Below are 24,313 nucleotides of genomic sequence, written 5' to 3'. Positions count from 1 at the left end.
GTTGATGTTGCAGCTCTATAAAACTCTGCTGAGACCACATTTGGAAGTACTGTTGCAACCATTTCTGGTTGCCTCGACACAGGAAAAATATAGAAGCATTAGAGAGGGTTCAGGGGAGATTTACCAGGACATTGCCTGGATTAGAAAACATATCTTTTGAAGAATGTTTTTTTTTTGAGGCAAGTTTGATTGATCTTGGGCGTTTCTCTTTGGCATGGAGGATGAGAGGCGAATTGGTAGACAAATATAAGATGATAAGAAACACAGATAGGATGGAGAGGCCTTATTCCCCTAGGGTGGCAACAATCAATACCAGAGGACATTCTTTTAAGGTGAGTAAAGAGAAGTCAAGGGGGGTGTCAGAGGTTGGTTTTCTTTTACACAGAGAACGGTAAGTGCATGGAATGGTAAGTGCAGAGTGGGGCAATAGAAGTTGATACTTTATGGACATTTAAGAGACTCTTAAGATAGGCAAATGGATTAAGGAAATTTGGACGGTTATGGGCTGTGTAGGAGTGAAGGGTTAGACTGATCGAGGAGTAAGTTAAAAGGTTAGCACAACACTGTGGGCTGAAGGGACTGTTCTATGCTATGCACTATCAAGTGCATGATTAAGATAAATAAAAACTAAGTCAATTGGAAAGATTCCATTACCTACCTACCCTTCCCTAGAATAATTACATAGAGTAGAGTAAAATCAACATAAAATTCCTTTGCCTCTTTATTCACAAGCTTGGAATCCCCACTGACATTAATGGATTCCTGGGTTTTCTGATACTACACAAAATAAAATTCAGCAGCTGAGAGAAATGACAATGGAAATCAACACAGTAAGTTCTCAAACTGTTGCCTTCAGTGTGTGAAAAATTATGATTTACTGAACATACGGTGGCTGAAAGCTGGAAATTTTGATTGGAACTGATTCCAACCAGCAAGATTTTCTCCTTCATGGGAAAAAGCTTCCTCACTGACAATTTTCAGAAAACTGTAAGATAGTGGAAGGGTTAAAAATTACTTCAGATTAAGGTTCTTGACTTCTAAAATTATAATATTGCTCCAGAATTCTGATCATTAAAGGCTACAAGGATCAAGACTGTAAACATCATTCACTTGATAATAATGGTCATGCTTTTTCAATCTCCCATATTTTTCATGGAAAGATGAATCCTTCATGGATATGAATTTACTATGTCCAATAGATATCCATTTATGGATACAAAATATTTTACAAGCTGAAGAAAATGCTAATTACATGCTAATCTTCATAAAAAAACAGCTTTTAATCAGAAAATTAAGCTTACATTATAGTCTGCTCCCAATAGTTTTGTGACTAAATGCTTATAGTGAGCTACACTACTGACAAAAAAATATAGCAAACTGAGTAAAAAAAATCCATAAAAGGCACAATTATTGACAGTCACACCTCTGATAACTTATTATAGCTAAATACCAATATAGATTTGCAGGCAGTCTGTAAGACATGGCAGCTTCATTTATGTTACTGTAAATCCTTACTCACTGACATTTTGAATGTTTCAAACCAGATGCAACATTAGCAACCAGTTTATACATGAAGTGAATAAATAAAACATAAAAGAATGGGTTCTTTGGGCAATTAAGTAGCTACTAGAAGATTTGTGAGAGTACTTAAACACACCATAAACTAATCCAAGAATAAGTAGTGATGCAATTTTTGAATCACATTTAATGCACTCTGGGGAGAGGCTACCTTATGCTGAGTTTTGGATTTTCAAAAATCTGTCACTTGCACTTCTATAATGTACTAGCAGTGACTTAATATGATATATGGAATTTGGTTTGCTGTGCAGAATACCAAGTTGAAAGGGACATTTGAGGATGTCAACAAGATATTTGAGAAAGATTGGAATTTAGAACAAAAGCTCTAGAGGCTTTTAGTCAGAGTTGGGTAGAAAAGCACCCTCTGTTTTGTTTGATCATACTACTGTATCTTCAGACACTCCTCCACATTTAAATATTACATTAATCCAAGTTGTTTTTGCTGTTCACTATGGGGCAAAAAATGCTGCTGAGGTCTCATATCTCAAACTGATAGCATCCCATAGACGTGGAGCACATTACTTATTTTGATAGTCAGGAAGATGGGACATATTTACATATTCACATATTTAGTAATTTAGTGCCATTTTCCATGTCACCTCTGTTCCAAACATTTCTTGCTATCTAACAAAAATCACTGTACAGCATAAGTTATCATTCTTTCTGGTAGTGTGGATGGAGGGAAGCAAGGCAGGTACAAGAAAAAGCAACCTTAATTTAATATAAATTTTCTATTCCAAGTTGTTCTGCAGTATTTCTGCTCATAGATGATATTTATGAACTTGGTTCCAAGATGGCAGCGTGACGGCAGCTTGCAGCGGCCACTCCAGAGCTGATTATCTGTTATTTGTGAAGTGGGGTGTCGTGCGTAATCGTAATTGGATGAAAAACTGACGTGGGAGCACGGACGAACATCTGAAAATCTCAGGAAGACCTTCTTGGTTGCTGCTGCTGTGAGATCAGGGTCTCTGCTGAGAAGAACAGGCCCCCAGTCCTCAGATGGCCGTTGGCAGGGCCATCTTAATACGCTCGGCGGAGGATGGTGCTTGGAGAAGCTGTGCTGGAGGGGATGGTCAGAGGCTCGGAGGTTTGATGGACTCCGCGATGGTCCGCTGCAATCAGGTCGCTTTCACTGTGTGCCGTGTCTGCAAGGCTGTGTTTGACGGAGCCTTCGCTGTGTGCTGTGTCTGTGAGGCTGGGTTGGTCAGCGCCGTGGAGGTCCATAGCGGGGGTATTCCCTTCTGTCAGTGGTGTGAGAGAACGAGTCTGTTGGGACCCTGGGGACTTCTGGAAACTGTGTGGTGGTTTCTTTCAAACTAATAGTCTTTTGGCATCTTTGGACTATTTTTATTGTGCCCATGGTCTGTTTTTTTTATCATAATGCTATTGTTTGCACTGTTGTAACTATGTGTTGTAACTGTGTGGTTTTGTGCAGGTCCTGTAGCTTTAGTTTTTGGTTTTGTTTGTCTGGTGGGATTGGAGCTCCTTTCGGGGGAACACGCTAGATGGTAGCGTGATATTAATATGCAGCAGCCTCTACGGACTCTGGATTGGGGATTGCCAAACATTATGAGATTTTCTGGTGTAGTCTGTTTTGTCATATAGGACAGGTTGGGTGAGTGGGCAAATGTATGGCAGATGCAGTTTAATGTGGATAAATGTGAGGTTATCCACTTTGGTGGCAAGAACAGGAAGGCAGATTACTATCTAAATGGAGTCAAGTTAGGAAAAGGGGAAGTACAATGAGATCTAGGTGTTCTTGCACATCAGTCAATGAAAGCAAGCATGCAGGTACAGCAGGCAGTGAAGAAAGCTAATGGCATGCTGGCTTTTATAACAAGAGGAATTGAGTATAGGAGTAAAGAGGTCCTTCTGCAGCTGTACAGGGCCCTGGTGAGACCCCACCTGGAGTATTGTGTGCAGTTTTGGTTTCTAAATCTAAAGAAGGACATTCTTGCTATTGAGGGAGTGCAGTGTAGGTTCACAAGGTTAATTCCTGGAATGGCGGGACTGTCATATGTTGAAAGATTGGAGTGACTGGGCTTGTATACACTGGAATTTAGAAGGATGAGAGGGGATCTGTTTGAAACATATAAGATTATTAAGGGAATGGACACATTGGAGGCAGGAAGCATGTTCCCGCTGATGGGTGAGTCCAGAACTAGAGGTCACAGTTTAAGAATAAGGGGTAGGCCATTTAGAACAGAGATGGGGAAAAACTTTTTCACCCAGAGAGTGGTGGGTATGTGGAATGCTCTGCCCCAGAAGGCAGTGGACCCAAGTGTCTGGATGCATTCAAGAGAGAGTTAGATAGAGCTCTTATAGATAGCGGGGTCAAGGGATATGGGGAGAGGGCAGGAACAGGGTACTGACTGTGTATGATCAGCCATGATCACAGTGAATAGCAGTGCTGACTAGAAGGGCCGAACGGCCTACTCCTGCACCTACTATCTATTGTCTATTGTCATGCGTTTTTGTGATAACATTCTGAAGGAACGTTGTCTCATTTTTTAACTGCATTGCACTTGTGGTTTTTAAATTATAATAATCTGAATCTGAATTTGCTAGCCTGCATTTCTGGTTCATCAATCAAGAAAAATAATGTTGTTTCTTGACTGTTGAGCCAGAAAGGTTAGCCAGAAAACCACACAAAAAAAATCTTACAAGCAGATACAGCCAGCTAAAGAAGCACTAAATATAGTATTTCAGTGAAACATCAAGCACTCTAAGTTTGGCATGTAGCACACATCACTATAGAAAAATATCTGCCATCACTGGAAGGAAAGCAGGAAATGTACGACTTTCAGAAGCTTGTTGAGAAAAGTCAGTGTTAATTTTATTACAACAATGCAGCTCAGGAGTCATACTTACCCGTACCAATATCTTGGGTCATTTGGAATGGAATGGTTTATTGCCCTATGTGCCGCAGCTTTCTTTTTATTTAGGACAAACTCTTGAAGTCTTAATTTCACTTCTGTGCTTGCTACTGCACCTAGGAGACATACACAGAAACAAGGTTATCTAAAATCTAAGAATACAAACACATTGTATTCATTAACTAACCATCCCTGAACCAACAAAACAAATTTATATATCACCTCATGTGTAAGAACATCTAAAGTATTTCAGAGTAATTTTATCAATCAGCTATATCTCCATTATGTGACAACTACCAACCAATGTTATGGAAATGGCGGAATACATAATGGTGACCTAAGTTTCATGAAATAAAATTAATATATCTTTTGCAAATAACTGAATAAACTTGAACAAGAAACCTTCAAAAATCAAAAATGGGACTGGCTTTTTTGTCTGGATCACATAGTGAAGCACTAGATCCATCTCATCCAAGAGCTGTGTGGCATGTGAAACCACAGATAGATCTTTAAGTAAATTTAGTGATCATACTCCTTCCAATGTGTATGAAGTTCATCTGCAGCAGAGTAGAGGAAATAAAATATAATGACTCAGTTACACTGGGCATTAGTTTAAAGACATTCAGAACCTATATCTAACAGTATTTACATACAAAAATAATAAAAACACGCATATGAATAGGAAGAACTTGTGTGTCCGTCAATGAAGTGTAAATGCCAAAATCCTTGCAAATCAGAAAGTCAAGGCAGTGGGTGTTCCTAAAGTATGTATATTGTCATGATTAGACTTTATGGCCACATGTGGCACAAAACCATGCATGAAAGCATATAGACATGGTCAAGAGGTTCAGTTGTTGTTCAGACCAAACACTAAAATGCAGAAGAAATATGACTAAGTAACTTTGAATATGGAATGATTGTTGGTGCCAGGGAGGGTGGTTTGAGTATCTTAGGAACTTACTTCTGACCATGCATAACAATCTTTAGAGTTTGCAGAAAATGGTGCGAAAAACAAAAGCATCCAGTGAGCAGCAGTTCTGTGGGCGAAAATGCCTTGTTAATGAGAAAAGTCAGAGGAAAATGACCAGGCTGGTTCAAGCTGACAGGAGGGGGAGGGTAACTCAAATACCCACATGTTACAATAGAAGAGCATCTCTGAACACACATGTTGAATCTTGAAGTGGATGGGCTACAGCAGCAGATGACCATGAACATATATTTAGTGGCCATTTTATTAACTATAGGAAGTACCTAATAAAATGGGTACTGAGTGTATAGCAGTGAACATGAACTGGGTAGAGTGACATACAGTAATTTCTAACAGATTTTAGGTATCAGACTTTAGAAGGACAGGAAAGAAAATTACTGCAGTTATTGAAATTCTAAAACATATAACAGAAAATACAAAAAGTACTTAGAACGTTAGGCAGTATCTGTAGAGGAACCAGGTAATGCTTCAGAATGGAGATTTTTGATTGGAGGTGCAATATTTTCATTACCCTTCTCATAGAGGTCACAATGCTGAAATTCATGATATAGTTTAATGCAGATAAATATGGTGCATTTTAGGGGGAAAAAATGAGAGATAATAATATACTATTACCTAATAATATATTACAGCAAGTGAAGAAACAAAGCAGCTTAGTGATGTCAAATACGCTGCATTCTGGTTAACTGGGACACTTCAGGACCAGTATGCTTTGGCCCAATTAAGCTGCTGCCTCAATTAGCCAAAGTTTCATGGAAATAGTTAAAAGGTATAAAAATGACAAATTGAGTAACAGATCTTGTATTTCAATGAAATACAGAACAAATTAGAACACTACTAATACTAGTACAGTACTATAAGACTATGTATTAGTTCCTAATAGTGTTTGATAGAGGAATTAATCCAGTGTATGCTGCTGGGTTGATTTGATTGCCTGTAAATGAAGAAAATCACCATAGATATCCAGTGTAGATAATTCACTATCTTCAGACAATGCTTTTGATGGTCGCCTTTGTCTTCATTGTAACATTCAAGATGATCCCTTCAAATCCATCTTTGTGCCTAACTTGTTGAAGTAGTGAACTCATTGCACTTTCACTCTTGGTTGTTTCTGACATCTCCAAGCCGGAGTGCTTGGAAATGCAGTGAGCAAAACAATTCTGAATTGTCCTACTGCTTATTTCTCACCAACTATCAATAACAAAAAAAAACACTGCTTTTTGAACACAAAATGTAATTGATGCTATTTAAAAAATGTTTGCTCTAAGCATGGTGTAGTGTTGAATGAATACAGAATGTGCATGCAACTGAAGCTAGTTAAAATTTTTTCGTTAAGTCTCCTGCACCAATTAAGCAGTATTGTGTCCCAAATAAATGAAGGGAATCTTGACTATCTTCTCAATTTGTTTTTGTTCTTTAAGAGTTGTCCAAATAAGCAGCTCCCTCAATTAGCCAATGGTCCAATTAATCGGAATACACGTAAGTCTGTTGCATTGCTAAAGCAGAGAGGACAACTTTAGAGTTTATAGAGCATAATGTACAAAGTAAGAATGTTATAATATTTATAAACACTGATTATACCTCAATGCAATTATGTGCATCAGAAAGAAGAACAGTACAGCATAAGAACTGAACATTTGGCCCACAAAGTCTGTGTTGAATAGAACGCCAATTAAACAATCCGATTTTGCTGCATCTAGCTCCATCACTTCCCCTGGCAGTGCATTCCAGGCACCAATAATCCTCTGAAAAAATAAAACTTTCCTTGCAAATCTCCTTTAAACTTTCCATCTCTCACCTTAAACCTATGTCTATATTTCCACCCTAGGAAAAAGACTATTGAATACAAGAGATTCAAAGTTCAAAGTAAACTTATTATCTAAGTACATATATATCAGCTCTGGTTTCTTCCCACAGTCCTAAGACGTTCCAGTTAATAGATTGTAAATGGTAATTGTAAATGTCATTGTAAATGGTCCTGCTGATTAGGCTAGGGTTAAAAGAGTAGAATGCTGATGGCACAGCTTCAAAGGCTGGAAGGGTTTATTCTGCACTGTATTTCTAAATAAAAAGTCTGAACTGATTTCACAATCTATAGATTCATTTTCAAGGACTCTACAACTCATGTTCTCATTTTTATATATAAATTATTTATTTATACAATTTATCTTCTTTTGCTGATTAGTTGCTTGACCGTCTTTGTGTGTAGTGTTTCACTGATTCTATTGCATTTCTCTGTTCTACTGTAAATTCCTGCAAAAAAAAAAGATTCTCAGACTTGGATTATAAATTTGCTTTAAACTTTGAACCTCCTTTGCACCATCTGCAGAATCTCCATGTCCTTTTTGTGATTCAGTGACCAGAACTGCACACAATACTCCAAAAACAGCCTAACCCAAACTGCAACATGACTTTCCAATGTTTATCCTCAGTGGTGCAACCAATGTGCTAGGCAAGCACACCTACTGTCTTCTTTATCATCGTATCTTGTTTGCTAATTTCAGGGAGATATGAACTTGCACTCCGAGCATCACACACAAAATGCTGGAGGAACTCAGCAGGGTAGGCAGCATCTATGGAAAAAATTACAGTCAACGTTTTGGGCTGGAGCCCTTCAGCAGGAATGGGAAGAAAAAAAAAGCTGAGTAGATTACAAAAGGTAGGGGGAGGGGAGAGAGAAATATCAGGCAATAGGTGAAACTTGGAGGGAGAGGGATGAAGCAAAGAGCTTGGAAATTGATTAGTGTAAGAGATAGAAGGCCATGGAAGAAAGAAAGGGGAGGAGTGGGGAGGAGCACCACAGAGAGGCAATGGCTGGGCAAGCAGATAACATGAGAGAGGGACAGGAGATATTACTGGAAGTTTGAGAATTTGATATTCATGCCATCAGGCCACCCAAACGGAATATAAGGTGTTTTTTCTTCAACCAAGTGTAGCCTTGTCCTGACAATGGAAGGGGTCATGGATGGACATATTGGAATGGGAATGGGAAGTGAAGTTAAAATAGGTGGTCAGTGGGAGAATCCTGCTTGTTCTAGCGGATGGATCATAGATGCTCTGCAAATCGGTCTCCTTATCTACGTCGGGTCTCACCAATATACAAGAGGCCACACCGAATATAGTACATGACCCCAACAGACTTACAGGAAGGACTGTTTGGGGCCCTGAATGGTAGTGAGGGAGGAGTTGTAGCAGCAGGTGAAGCACTTGTTCCGCTTGCAAGGGTAAGTGCCAGGAGGGACATCAGTGGAGAGGGACGAATGGGCAAGGGAGACACATAGGGAGTGATCCCTGTGGAAAGCAGAATGGGGGGGGGGGGGGAAGGGAAAGATGTGTTTGGTTGTGGGATCCAGTTGGAGGTGGTGGAAATTACCTTTCCTATCTCTGGAGACAGCTTATCCACCAATGTCTATTATAAACCAACAGACTCTCACAGCTACCTGGACTATACCTCATCCAACCCTGCTACTTGTAAAAACACATCCTCATCTCCGCTGCACCTGCTCTCAGGATGCTTTTCATTCTAGAATGAATGAGATATCCCCCTTTTTCAAAGAAAGGGACTTCCCGTCCTCCACCATCAATGCTGTCCTCAACCACATCTCTTCCTTTTCCTGCACATCTGCTCTTACCCTATCCTCTTGCCACATTACCAGGGGATAGGGTTCTTCTTGACCTCACCTACTACCCCCACCAGCCTCTGCATCCAGCACATAATTCTCTGAAACCTCAGCCACCTCCAACTGGATCCCACCACCAAACATCTTTCCCTCCCCCACGCTTTCTGCTTTCTACAGGGATTACTCCCTTTGCAACTCCCTTGTCCATTTGTCCCTCCCCACTGATCTGCCTCCTGGCACTTATTCTTGCAAACAGAACATGTGCTTCTCCTGCCTTTACACCTCCTCCCTCACTACCATTCAGGACACTTCACCTGTGAGTCTGTTGAGGCCATACACTGCGTTCAGTGTCTCCTGGTGTGGTGCCTTGTATATCGGCTATCAGTGAGACCGACATAGATTGGGAGACCACTTCACTGAGTACCTACGCTCTGTCTGTCAGAACAAGCGGGATCTCCCAGTGGCCACCCATTTTAATTCCACTTCTCATTCTCATTCCGATATGTCCATCCATGACCTCCTCCACTGTCAGGATAAGACTACACTTAGGTTGGAGGAAAAACACCTTATATTCCATTTTGGGTGGCCTCCAGCCTGATGGCATGAACATCGATTTCTCAAACTTCCAGTAATGCCTCCACCCCACACCCCCTCACCATTTCCCATCACCTTGTCCCTCTATCATGTTATCTCCTTGCCCATCCATCGCCTCCCTCTGGTGCTCCTCCCCACCCCTCCTCTTTCTTTCTTCCATGGCCTTCTATCTCTTTCATTAATCAATTTCCCAGCTCTTTGCTTCATCCCTCTCCCTCCAAGTCTCACGTATTGCCCGACATTTCTCTCTCCCCTCCCCCTAATCTTTCTAATCTACTCAGCTTTTTTTTCCCCTCCAGACCTGCTGAACGGTTTCAGCTTGAAAAGTCAACTGTCCTTTTTTCCATAGATGTTGCCTGGCCTGCTGACTTCCTTCAGCACTTTGTGTGTGTTTTCCCAATTTTTGATTCATCTGCAATCCTATTAATTAAGCTCACCTACATTTTGCTTGATATTGTATACATTTTGTTTATATAAAAAGTGTACCCTTATCAGTCATATTTTTTAGCTCCCTCAAAAATCTTAAACAAATTTATAAGATGTGACCTTTGCTGCACATAGGAAGGGTGCAAGGAGAGGTATGTGTTCAGGAGGCAAGATTTTAGCTCTACAGAGACACTAGAGAAGCCAAGATTGTTTCCTTTAGGTTGAGAGGGTGAGAAAGGCAGCAAAATTGGTGCACAAAAGGTGAGTGGGGATTTTGTCTTGTGCAGGGTGCAATCACAATTGTGAAAAATCTTATTAGTCATCTTAAACAAATATACAAAAGATGCCTTATTTCAGATTGTAATTTAGATTTCTAAAAAGGCTTCCACTAGTTTTAAGCTCTTAACTAAGAATTGTACTTTGTATCACAGTTATTTTGTAAATTAATAAGATGTTCAAAGACTGCATTTTTGCTCAAAGGGAGTGTCCTCATATGTGTCCTCACAATTGTTCCAACAGTGGACACAAAACATTTCTGAGTGTGTTTTGGTCTGTGCCTGGGACACCCTTGGTGGCCTTGCCTTACTGTCCCTTTCAACAAAGAGCTTTAGATTTTATAAGTGCAAACAGGCTGTTGTGCTAATAACCACAAGCTTTCTTACAGCTTCAGTGACATGCAACCTCATTCTTCTGTCTTAGCAGTGTTAAATTAGGAGCGATTGATGCAGTCTAAAAACAGCAAAAATCTTAGAAATGTGAAGTATTTCTTTAATTACAAAAAAGTAGTCAATTCTGCCTAACATTATGTCTTTTATAAATGTACTTTTATGATCACAAGACCCTGCTGGACAGTAAGTACTGCAGGTTTAACCCATCAGTGAATTGCTCATTGGTAGATAACCTGAAGAAGCCGGACTTGTGGCTGATCGTGCTGCTGCCTTTGTCAGAGGAATTGGTGCGTGAAGGCAGCGTGCAGTCTAACAGTCAGTGATTGTCTAAGTCACTTTTCTTGTGATCACGAGACTCTGTTAGACATTGTAAATGTAGAATGCTGCAATTCTGATTCATTGATTTATTGACAAGCGGCCAGGAAGTGGTGTGGCCTCGTTTGTAGCAAGGACTCGGCCTCAAGTCCTAGTCACCTGTTTACAGGCACCCAGGAGTTAGACATTGGAGTCAGTGCACTCCGCCAGAGGCAGCGTGGCGTGGCATCCAAGCTGGAGTTGGTGCTGCCTCCCAGTGTTTGCTCAGCAGAAGACAAGCTGTACTGGGTTCAACTGTAGATGGCTGCAAAATTATTTTGTGTGTGATTGCATTTTTACTGATATGTGCTGTGTGAGATTGTGGCACTATATTCTGCACCTTGGCACCGGAGTAACACTGTTTCGTTTAGATGTATTTATGGGTATTCATGTATGGTTGAATGATAATTAAATTTGAACATATTAGATTCTAACCTTTGGCAGGAGTTTTGATAACTAAAGCAAGTTCCTTGATGTGCATTCAGTACATTTTGGCATGGACTCCATTCATTCTACACAATAAATTAGACCTCTCCAAACTTTAGCATAACACAAATAAAAACAAATTGTGAAGGGGTTGAGTTATGTAGAATATCTCTTCTGTAGAAATGACCAGGCTGCCTTTTGATGCTAATTATGTAATAAGCTAGTTTCAAGCATCTCAACCACTTCCGATTCACAATGTCTATTCTAAATTTAGGCTATACTGAAAATGACCCCGTGACTACATTACACAAGTGGCAATGGTCATTTGCTATATTTACATACAGGGAACCATTTTATTCAAATGGTTTTGTGAAAAGGGAAATATCCTATACAGAGTAACTACTAAGAGAGTTTCTATTCTGGCATTCTCAGCAATTTTATCTCCTAGCACATTTGCAAGCTCAGATACTTATAGTATTGAAGGGCTAGAAACGGAAGTCTGAAAGTGTGATTTACATGAAATACTCATTGTATGAAGAACAAAATCACATTGAATAATCCAAGCTGACCACTTATTCAGAGGCTATCAACCCCAGTTCTAGATTCTGCAGTTAGAGCAGTCAGCTCTAAGGCCCAATCAAGATAATGAAAAATTCACAGAATATAACCCTGTATTATTTAATGCTATTTAGTCACATGATCTGATGTTCTTCTATTAAAGGTCAACAAAATCATTCGGGTTGTTCAATTCATGGTTTTCAATATGATTTTAATTATTAACTTAAGATTTCACACAGCTCAATTTCCAATCTAACATTGTAACACCAACAAATTTGTACATATCCTATGTCCTTTAATCTAATTTATTAAAATAGACTTTAACTAGTTGTAGAACAAGGAGCTTTTGTTGTAGAGTTGCACCATCACCAAGATGTCAATCTTAAATGACATGTTAATTCCTATTCTCTGGTTCTATCCTGTAACAATATCTTGCATTCATGTTACTGATTACTCACAACCATACAAGCCATTATTTTATAACTACCTTCTGAACCCAATGCTGAAGATATACTACACACTACTGATTTGCCTTTTAATTATGCAATCAGAAAAAAAAGTGGTGTTACTAAACCCCAGGTAACGGATTACAGCATCACTTGCTTGTGACAACTGACATTTATATCAACCCTTTATATTTGCTCCTTCCACAGACACTCCCTGACCTGCTGATTATTTCCAGCATTTTCTGCTGTTTTTACATTCAGCTAACTGTTCTTTTGCAAGTCCTTAATTTCTATCTGCTCTTTACATTTGTTGCCATTGTTGGCAATTGCGAAACATCACCAATGTTTCAGATAAGAACAGAAGCTGATGATAGACATGACTAGTAGTCTCCTCTTCATCCTATTACTAAGCCAGTAATAATAGAAGGAAAGCAAATAGTTGGCTTGGTGAAAGTGAACATGAACAAGTCAGACAATGCAGAAGAGTCCCCAGTGTTGGAACCATCCAAGACAATATGGGGGGGGGGGGGGGGAAGAGATGTCAACATTTCAAGTTGGAGACCCTTTATCAGAACTGAAGAGGAAGCAAATCGTAAACACGGGAGTATGCAGATGCCGGAAACAAACACAAAATTCTGGAGAAACTAAGCAGGTCAGGCAGCATCTATGGAAATAAATAAACAGTTGACGTTTTGGTCCGAGACCCTTCTTGAGGAGGAGGCAGATGACTGACACAGTCAAAAAACTCAAGTTGTAGAATTCAATTTTGTGTTCACAAAGGAGCAATGTGCCCCAGATGGAAGATCCCCAGAGTCCTCCCAAAGGTTCTCAGCTTGAAACATCCACTGTACCTTTTTCCCATAGATGCTGCCTTTTATGTGTGTTGCTTAGAAGATGAGGTGCCTTTGCTACAGCTTGCATTGGGCCTTAATATAACATACAAGTCATACAGCACAAAAATAGGCCCATAAGCTCAAATGATCCATACTTTAAAAAATGTCCCATCATCCTCTTTCTGCATCAAGCCGACCATGTGTCCGATTCTCCAGTTCTCTCTGGATTCCACGCAAACTCATATTCCAGAACAGCCTACCATGTTGAACCTTATCAAAAGGCCTTACTGAAGTCTATATAAACCTCACCTAACTCATTGTTTGCATCAAAATCATGGTCACCTCAAAGCAAGTTCATATGACATAATCTCCCAAATGCAAACCCATGCTAACTATCTCTAATCAACTCATCTTTCTAGATGTACAGATACTTATACCTCATACTCCTCTCCAGTAACTTACTCACCACTAATGTAAGACCTACTGGTCTATAGTTCTCAGGTTTTTCTTTGACAACTTTCTGAAATAAAGGCACAACATTTGCTACTCTCCACCTCACCTGTGGCTAAAAATGATGCAAATATTTCAGAGCTCCTGCAATTTCACTTCTAGCCTCCCACGATGTTCTAAGATAAACCTGGTCAACCTCTGGAGGATTGTTCACCTTCATGCCTTTTAAGACATCCAGCACCTTCTCTACTGTAACATAAGACTATCCCCAAAATCTCCCCATTTACCTTTCCTAGTTCTGAGGTGTTCACTCTTTCTCCATAAATAAAACAAATGAGAAATAATAAGGACTTTGACCATCTCCACTGGCTTCACACAAAGGTATTCTCGGTGGTCTTTCAGGGGGCCTATTCTCTCTCCAGTTACTCTTTTTCCCTTAATAAACTTATAATATCTCTTTGAATTCTTTGCCAAAGTTACCTCATCTCTCCTTTATCCCTCCTGAGTTTGTTTTTGAGTATACTTCTGCATCCCTCATATCCCCCCCAGGGATTCATTTCATCACAGCTGTCTGTATCTGACTTCAACATCCCTCGTCAACCATAGTTCCCTACTCCCACCAGCTTTGTTCTTCACTCTAACAGAAACATGCAAACTTGACTTCACTATCTCACCTTTGAAAGCCTCTCATCTGCTTGTGGTCTATTTTCCTGCAATCAATATTTGCAAGCTGTTGTCTCATATCACCAAAAATCATTTTGCTCCAATTTATATCTTGAGCATGTGGACCAGTTCTCTCCCTTTCCAAAACTATTTTCAAACTAACAGAACTAGGTCAAGCTTTGCCCTCTCTCTAATAGAGCCCTCTATGTAATACCTAAGGGAAGTCTCAAGTTAAGTTTATTGTCATCTAACCGTACATGCATATAACCAAACGAATGTTTCTCCGGACCATGGTTCACCCACTATACAAGCTTAATGCACAGCACTTAAAACAAAATATTACAAGTAAACTAATAAAGTTTAATTCAAAATGCATGTGAAGTACACAGCACTAATAAACAGTAAATAGTTTACTGTCCTAGTGACAAGACCACAAAAGTGACAGGGTATTCATTAGTCTCACAGCCTGGGGGAAGAAGCTGTTACCCGGTCTGGTAGTGCTGGTTTTTTCTGACAGTAGTTTAACTGAGTAACAAATAAAATACTGAACAAATTAGAACACTATTAATGCTACTACAGTACTATAAAACTGTGTATTAGTTCCTCTTAGTTATCAACAAAGTAATTTATCCAGCATATATTGCCTTGTAAGGAGTGTCGAGGGAGGGGTAGGATCCCTAGAGAAGAGGATTGTCATGTCCAATCTGAGGCAAATCACTCACCTTTGGTCCCCACCAGACACTCAGCTCTCACCTATGACTCCAAGTAATTGTTCATATGAGACAGTGGTTGCACAGGTACACTGCTTTGACAGGTGCTAAATCAGGTGATGTTAGCCTGCAGGCCTCATACCCCAGTGAAACAGGGATACGCCTGCCCTAGCATGTGAAATCAGCTCTGGTAAACTGGGCAGATCAGATCAACAATGAGATCCAACAGCCTAGAAGGCAGTACTGCAATGCTTAGAGGAGAACAAAGGCATGATAATAAACAGAAGTCATGGTTATCCACCATAACCAAGGAAGACCCCAGTTCGTGATGACTACTTGTACCAGTGGACCCGGACTTCCAAGGATGAGAGAGCAGAACTGTCCCAGTTCAATGACTTTGCCACTTTAAAAACTCTCCTGTCCAGGTTTCGCTGTCATTGTCAGAGATGACGGACAACCAACATGCTGCCATGTTCTTTTGATTTACTGTAAATGAACCAAAATCAGCAGAGACACTTAGTGCAAATAATGGATTGCCTTCACACAATGATTTTGACGCTTGCATTCTCCAAATCTTCGTTTTCATTGTAACCTTCAAGATGTTGATATCTTCAAATCCTTTGTAGTTCCTAATTTGTTCAAGTAGTGAAATCATTTCATTTTCACTCCCAGCTGTTTCTGGCATTTCCAAGCCCAAATGTTTGAAACTACAATAAGCAAAACTGTTCTGAATTTTCTTCCTGTTTATTACTCACCAACTATCAGTGACAAAAATCACTGCATTTTGAACACAAATATATAAGTAATGCTATTTAAAAACTATTTGCTCCAAGCAAAGTGTAGCATCTAACAACTACACAAGTTCACATGACTGACGCAAGTTAGAAACTGTTCATCAAAAGTCTCCCGTTCCATTTAAGCAGTATGGTGTCCCAAATAAATGAAGGGAATCCTGGCTATTTTCTCAATGAGCTTTTGTTCTTTACGAGTTGTCCCAAATAAGCAGCTCCCTGATTAACTGGACCAATTACTCAGAAGCCTCTGTACTTGGAATAAAATATTTTGCTCCACCACATAAGCATTAAATTCCCATAGCAACTATTCCAGCAATCTTCAATTCAACCTAAATTGACCAGAAAGTACAGCCTATTTTGTTTTTGTTTTGAAAAGCACCCAAGTCAACCAGGAAAAGCTATGAAGAAGATTTCAAATTTAGGAAGTTTGCACAAAAAACTAAATTACACAATAGCAAAAAGTTCAAGAAAGCCCAACAGAAAATTGATTGTAAACTTGCATGATTACATGGTACATCTGTGAGAAAGAAATTCAGTCTTATTCAAATTATCTGTAATGGCCATTAGTTCATTAATAATTATTCAGTGAGGGACAATGGAGAATCTGCATGCAGTAGCTGGCAACATAGTACCCCTACTACCACCTTTGGAGTTGCATACATTCCAGTAGATGAAGTTCCTGAAATTTACAATAAAAATTCTTTAAAGTTTTCACAGTATTATATGACATTCTTCTGCTATTTGTAAAAAGATGATCTCACTCATCATGTTGTTACATAAATAGTTAGCAGTTTAGTAACATGTTCCCGAAACCCAACAGAATGGTGGCAGGGTCAATTTGGATGAAGTGAGGGTGGTCAATATTCTGCTTACCTAGCAATAGATCACTTGCCAAACATTAATCCTTGTGTTCTAATATTAATGAATCTAACAAACGGTACAGCAATATCATAATTCAATTTTTAGTTACGGGCAGTCCCTCTATTAGAAAATGCCCAACTCATGGGCAGCTGTAGATACAAACAAGCTTCCATGTTATTAAATTCAAATGTCTGGCATACATTCATAACTGCAGAACCAGTTTCATCTCTCCCATCATTTTGTAACTATACTTTCTTATCAGTCTTATGTGTTTTTGATGTCAGTCATTATAGTACTGTGGAGGTAGGGTTCTTTCTAATAATGGATAAAATCGATTTAAGGACTTTTGTAAGAATTAGTTACCCAGGGACAGCCTATATTCTTATTTATTTTACCCATGTCACTAAATTGAAATTTTCTTCCTGGAAGCTATAATTAAAAACACAGGAGTCAATCTATTCTCTACTGCCACTTTATACTCCTAACTTCAAGTAAGTGTCTATTCTAGTGGAACGTCCCTTTTAAAAGTGGAATGCAAACTGCAGAACAAGTCTTCAATAATGGTAATATTTGATGAAACCCAAAATAAACTGTCTTAATTCTGGCTTACTGCATAAATCATTCATCCAAAAAAAAAAATTAAATCTGCATATCCTGGCACATTAGGAAAGAAGACAGAAAACTAATAGGATTTGGTCAAGTGTCTTTCCCTCTGGAAAACATTCTTATTAATAAATATTAATTTAAGAAATGTTCCTACTGCCTCTGTTTTAACCAATTTTCAGAAATCCCAAGTATTTAATCTTAAACGTGGCACCCGCCAGGGATGCCCCTTAAGTCCCTTTCTGATTTGGCTATGGAACCTCTGGCGACAGCATTTCGAAACTGCCCTGAATTGACTGGGATTTGGAGAGGGGGTGTTGAGCATAAAGTTTCTCTCTATGCTGATGACTTATTACTCTTTCTCTCAAATCCGTCTACATCCTTACCTCTAATGTTTTTACTTCTTGACCAGTTTAGCCAGATCTCTGGCTATAAACTTAATTTACATAAGAGTGAACTTCTCCCAATTAATAAAGAAGCACAAGAACTAACATTTCATGATCTCCCTTTTAAAATAGTCCATAATCAATTTACTTATCTTGGAATTACAGTCACAAGGAAGTTTAAAGATCTCTTTCGTGAAAATTTTGCCAACCTTTCATATGCTATAAAACAGAGTCTGGTACAATGGTCACCTCTATCTATGTCTTTGGTAGGTCATACTAATGTTGTTAAAATATATGTTCTCCCCAAATTTTTATACCTATTTCAATCTATCCCAATTTTTATTCCTAAATCTTTTTTTGATTCCTTAGACTCTATTATTTTGTCATATCTGTGGCAGAATAAGCGCTCTAGAATTAATAAAATCCATCTCCAAAAATCTAAAAAAGACGGTGGCATGGCTTTACCTAACTTTCGTTTATATTATTGGGCAGCTAATATACGTTGTGCTACCTTCTGGTCTTTCTTCCATGGCCAACCCGAGTGCCCTAACTGGGTGGTGATGGAGCTGAGCTCCACCAAAGAATTATCTATCTCTGCACTTCTTGGCTCTGCACTCCCTAGTAGTCTGCCCAGATCAATAGCTAATCCTCTTGTTAGACACACTTTGCGTATATGGGCTCAGATCAGGAAATGCTATGGTTTCCAGGGGTTTTCCGTTTCCAGCCCTATTGCTCATAATCACCTTTTTTTACCTACTACATACGATTCAGCATTCCAGGTTTGGTATAGGAAGGGCATTAGACATTTTGAAGATCTTTTCATTGATAATCGCTTCGCTTCTTTTCAGCAGCTCTCTGTTAAGTTCAATCTGCTCAATGCTCATTTTTTCAGATATCTCCAAATCCGACACTTTATTGCTCCTTTAATTCCTAACTTCCCTGAAATGCCTGCGAAAAATGCTATGGACCTATTTCTTTCCATGACTCCACTAGGTAAAGGCTTAATATCAATCATCCGAGATAAACTAGCGGCCTTACGACGGGCCCCCATGGATAAGATCAAAATGGCCTGGGAGCAGGATTTAAATATCTCCTTATCTGAGGAGAGCTGGGATTCAGTTCTCAAATCGGTTAACTCAACCTCTCTTTGTGCTCGCCATTGCCTTTTACAGTTTAAGATTGTTCATAGAGCCCATATGTCTAAATCTAAACTATCTCGATTCTACCCTAGCGTTAGTCCGCTCTGTGATAAATGCAAGAGGGGCGTGGCCTCTCTCATCCATATGTACTGGTTCTGTCCTAGCTTGGAGAAATTCTGGAAAGATGTCTTCACTAAGTTATCGTGTATTCTGAATCAGCACCTAGAACCAAACCCCTTAATTGCTCTGTTCGGTTTTTGGGGCGAGACAGATTTATGTCTGGGTCCGACCAAATGCCGAATATTATCCTTTGCCTCTCTTCTGGCTAGACGCTTGATCCTCCTCAGATGGAGAGATGCTGCCCCGCCCACTCATGCTCAATGGCTTAACGACATCATGGCCTGTTTGGACCTCGAAAAAATTCATTATTCAGTTCTCAATTCGGATCTAAAGTTCCATAAGGTCTGGGGACCTTTTATCGAGTACTTTCATAACCTTCCTCTTGACTAGGGTTTTTTTTTCTCTTCGGTCCCTTGCTTTCAGCTCCTTTTTTTTTCTGGTAGAAGGCATTATTATCCTCTGTTGCTGAGTGTATTCACAGTCTGGGAGCTTGGCTGTCCTGACTTATACTCTCTATATTGTGTTGTGGTTGGTCTGGAGTTGCTGTTGTTTTTTCTTGTGTTGTGGGGCTTGGGGAGGACACTAAGCTTACTTGTCTTTAATTTAGGTGCTTTTTTTTTGCTAAATTCTCTTCCTTTGTAACATATTGTTATTGTATGCTTAATTTTGCACTGTTTTAATGTTCCTCATTGGGATTTGGGGTTTTTAATTTGTAAAATGTTTTGAAAAACTAATTAAAAAAATTTAAAAAAAAGAAATGTAAGAAAATATTATATTTTTGTTATGTTTTTCAAAATAATATCATATTTCATAAAAAGTTCCCCAATAAAACAATGAATTTAGTATTCTATCAATGTTATCTGCATCAGCATACTGAGCCGAGTTTGTGGGTGTACGTCATGACAGTTCTGGATTTGTGATGTGCTCCACAAGTACCAGGAAACAAAAAAACAAGTTCTTTCTCAATACGTTCAGATAATTAGCAAGCCAAACACTGAACTGCTGAAATGAATGCAGCAGAAAATCTGTACTGTATGCATAAATGCTGCATAGGCAACTTTTTTAAAAATCATGCCACTCTAACTAATCGAACTATATTTATCGTATAATTCTATACATAATACAATAAGTGTATGGCTATGGCCTAATAGTAATCCTCCACGTTATCACTACTTGAGTGATCAATAAAGACAGTAGCATTTCTTACTTTCTTTTCCTTTTTCCTTATTCTTCAACAGAAGTAGTTTCTGTTCTCTGTGTTGTTTTTCGATCTCTTGTTCCTGGCGATGTTGTTCTAGTTTACGCTGTTGTTCCAAAATTTCCTGTTGGTGTTTCAATGCAAGCAAGTCCTGCTGATGCTTAAAATAAAGAGAAAAAGGGAAGATCAGCAACTGATGCCCAAGTATTACTAATGTAGTAAATAAATCCGTCACTGCATTCTGATGTAAACTATTGCACCAAGTTCATTGTAATTTAAAAAAAATCAGTTTATATTTCCATAGTACACTGAAATGGGTGGTCTTTTGTGTTTTAGGCAAGAATTTTTCCATGCAATACAGAAATCAAATTCTTTTGATGCACTATGAAAACCTTTCACATTTTTACTAGCACTGTTTAGCTGTTTCATTTACTAGAAAGTAAAAATAATCATCAGAAGGCAACAATAGTTCAAAGTAGGGGTTTCCAATCTTTTTTATGCTTTGGACCCCTACCATTAACCAAGGGGTCTGTGGGCCCCAGGTTTGGGACACCTGGGTTAAAGTGTTTGTCAATTATTTTCTCAATTATATAGTTAATTGAAACTGTAAAAAAATATATAACTGGAAACACAGAAACATGGAAAACCTACAGCACAATACAGGCCCTTCGGCCCACAAAACTGTGCCGAACATGTCCTTACCTTAGAAATTATCTGGGGTTACCTGTAGCCCTCTATTCTTCTGAGCTCCATGTACCTATCCAGGATTCTCCTAAAAGACCACGGACTTACCACTCTCTGCGTAAAAAACTTACCCCTGAAATCTCCTTTGTACCTACTTCCAAGCACCTTAAAACTGTGCCCTCTGATGCTAGCCATTTTAGCCCTGGAACAAAGCCTCTGACTATCCACACGATCAATGCCTCTCATCATCTTACACACCACTATCAGGTCACCTCTCACCCTCCGCTGCTCCAAGGAAAAATGGCTGAGTTCACTCAACCTTTTTTCATAAGGCATGCTCCCCAATCCAGGCAACATCCTTGTAAATCTCCTCTGCACCCTTTCTATGGTTTCCACATCCTTCCTATAGTGAGGCAACCAGAAATGAGCACAGTACTCCAAGTTGGGCCTGACAGGGTCCTATGTAGCTGCAAAATTACCTCTAGGCTCCAAAACTCAATTCCACAATTGATGAAGGCCAATGCACTATATGCTTTCTTAACCATAGAGTCAACCTACATAGTAGCTTTGAGTGTCCTGTGGAGTCGGACCCAAAGATCCCTCTGATCCTGCACACTGTCAAGAGTCTTACCATTAATACTATATTCTGTCATCATATTTGACCTACCAAAATGAACCACCTCATACTTATCTGGGTTGAACTCCATCTGCCTCTTCTCAGCCCAGTTTTACATCCTATCAATGTCCTGCTATAACCTCTGACAGCCCTTCACACAATCCACAACAACTCCAACCTTTACGTCTTCAGCAAATTTACTAACCCATCCCTCCACTTCTTCATCCACGCCATTTATAAAAATCATGAGAGTAGGGGTCCCAGAACAGATCCCTGAGGCACACCACTGGTGACTGACCTCCATGCAGAATATGACCCGTCTACAACCACTCTTTGCCTTCTGTGGGCAAGTCAGTTCTGGATCCATAAAGCAATGTCCCCTTGGTTCTCATGCCTCCTTACTTTCTCAATAAGTGCCTCCTTACTTTCCGAATAGTGAAGCTGGAGCACTTTCACTATTGGTAATGAAAAACAGATAAGATCCATCTGTTATAATCCCCCCCCCCACTTCTGACATGCAGTCATTCTGCCATATTATAGGGTTATGGCATCAGACTGGTCCATGTGATTCAAGCCTAATACACAGAGGTACAATTGGTCTGGGACCAACCTAACGACCCACATAATTTTAAGTAAATTTGTTTACCTTCTCAGCATGTAAGCAATTCCAGAAAGATCATATTCATACAAATAGGGGTAGTCCTGAATAAGTGGAGATATGTCTTCCCAATGAAAATTGAGTAGGCTTCCAAATGGTGTAAACTTCTAAGAATGAAATGCATTGATAATGAAGGAAATAATGTTATGTTCAAGTTTGGATGATGCACAACTTGGACAGAAATGTGCATTAAGATTGTGCCCATTATTTAGCTGCTCCAATTCTCCTCAAATGGTACAGCTCTAGAACTATGGAACTTACTAATGTGGTTTTATACTTTACAGATTGTACACAATGTAGCTATAATTAGCTTGTGTTTTGGAAGCTGGATTTAAAGTTCAGGGGCAGATGCTGTATTATGGATGCACCTTCGCCAAGTATTCTTGTACCAAGCTAAGTGGTGAACATAGCACCACAGTGATGACTTGAAGACTTCGATGGTTCAGAAATGAGCTATATAAGTTTTAGTGAATTATCCATGACTCAGTAAATGACTTATCAGTGAAAAGTCCATTTATAAAGAAAACATGGAATTTTAACAAAGCGAACAGGACTTTCATTTGTTGATATGTATTTCAATATAGAAAAGGATTACACTGGAAAATTATAACTTTCAATTAACAATAGCTCTGGAGGACTGCAATCGAATTTGTGCAGAGAGCGAATACTTCCTAAAGTATTCCCATTGTTTTTGTTAATTTCCTCCAAATCCAAATTCTTCAACAGCACTTTCAACTATAAAAGAAAATAAAAACACAAATTGTTTTAAAGATTTTACAAGATTTTTCCAAGTGAATTAAGTAAATGGATATTACACTGTACCTTCCGCTTTTACACATTACCGCAAAAGGAGCACACAGGGAAGTCAGACAAGGTGACTAAACGCTTCATTGAAGAAAGGGTTTGGAGAAGGTCTTTGAAGCAGAAGTGGGGAATTTAAATATTTCTGTCAGCAATGTGAGGTGAAATTCAGGAATTGGAAAAAGATTGTGGAGTTAAATAAAATAAGACACTTAAATGGTGAGTTTATCAAAAAGAAGATGACACAACAGAATTCCAAAGAAAGGTAATTCTCCTTCAATTCATTGTTATTGCAGAAACAAGGGAATATTCAACGCATAAATTCTAAAATGCTTATCAGAATGTTCTGATTAAAGGTCATTGACTCAAAATGTTAATTTTATTCCTCTTTCTAATGCTGTTGCTTAATCTGTTGAGTGCCTCCAGAATTCTGTTTTTATTTCAAAATTTCAAAATCTGCATTCATTTGCCTTTTTCAACAATCTGTATTTAAAAACAATTATTTTTAGTACTTAACTATTCTAATCTTCCCTTATAAGCCCACGGCCTATTATCCTGCAATGAATTTTTTTCAAGCATACTGTGATTTGTCTTCAGTATTTTATAATCTTTGCAGATAATCTCATGGATAGAAAAACACCTAAATAATTGCTTGAGCAAACACAAGGAAATAATTGCTTTCCTGATTTTACTCTTTATAACTGCTCAGTAGATTCCTTGAACAGACTGATAAATAGAATGTGATTATTAAAATGTGAAGAAATAACAATACAAGCTGATATTAGTGAAGTTTATGAATTCTCTGTGTCATGGGGGGGAGAAAAAGCACAAGTCTGGAGTTTTATTTTGCATGTCTCACCAGTTTAAGACCACCTACCTTATATGTAGCATATACATATAAACAAATATTCTGCCCTGTGGAAACATAATTCGCAGCCACATTTCCAACTTGCAAACTGTTTAGGTTGTGAACAGTTCACAGGAACTGAACCCGCCTGTGACATTTGTGGAATTGTATGTACACTTCAGTAGCAATACATTAAATTGAACTCCTGTGCTGTTATAACTGCCTCCCTAATTAATTATATTAGCTAATTGAACAGGAAACAGACATTGGTGGAGTTAATACAAATAAATATTGCATATCTATACAGTTTTTCTACATTAATGCAGCAAAGTATAAATTTACCAAAGGACATGCAAGAATGTATATAAATGAAGCTAAGGTATCCAAAATGACAGTATCAAACTAAACATATTTTT

At 38.8% G+C, this 24,313-nt stretch overlaps 1 protein-coding gene across 10 annotated transcripts in view; it reads right to left on the bottom strand.

The window, feature by feature from the left end:
- Positions 1–24,313, bottom strand: part of hdac4 (histone deacetylase 4) — a 432,610-nt gene that overhangs the window by 185,819 nt on the left and 222,478 nt on the right. For all 10 annotated transcript variants that reach the window (XM_059967108.1, XM_059967109.1, XM_059967110.1 and 7 more), the window contains 2 exons: positions 20,301–20,451; positions 4,450–4,570 (listed from right to left, as the gene is read on the bottom strand). In XM_059967108.1, the coding sequence (XP_059823091.1) occupies positions 4,450–4,570; positions 20,301–20,451 (272 nt within the window). The remainder of the gene's footprint in view (positions 1–4,449; positions 4,571–20,300; positions 20,452–24,313) is intronic.

Source organism: Hypanus sabinus, chromosome 4, assembly GCF_030144855.1.
Source record: "Hypanus sabinus isolate sHypSab1 chromosome 4, sHypSab1.hap1, whole genome shotgun sequence".
NCBI lineage: Eukaryota > Metazoa > Chordata > Chondrichthyes > Myliobatiformes > Dasyatidae > Hypanus > Hypanus sabinus.
Note: the sequence above shows the minus strand (reverse complement) of the source record. Positions and strands in the feature narration are given on the sequence as shown.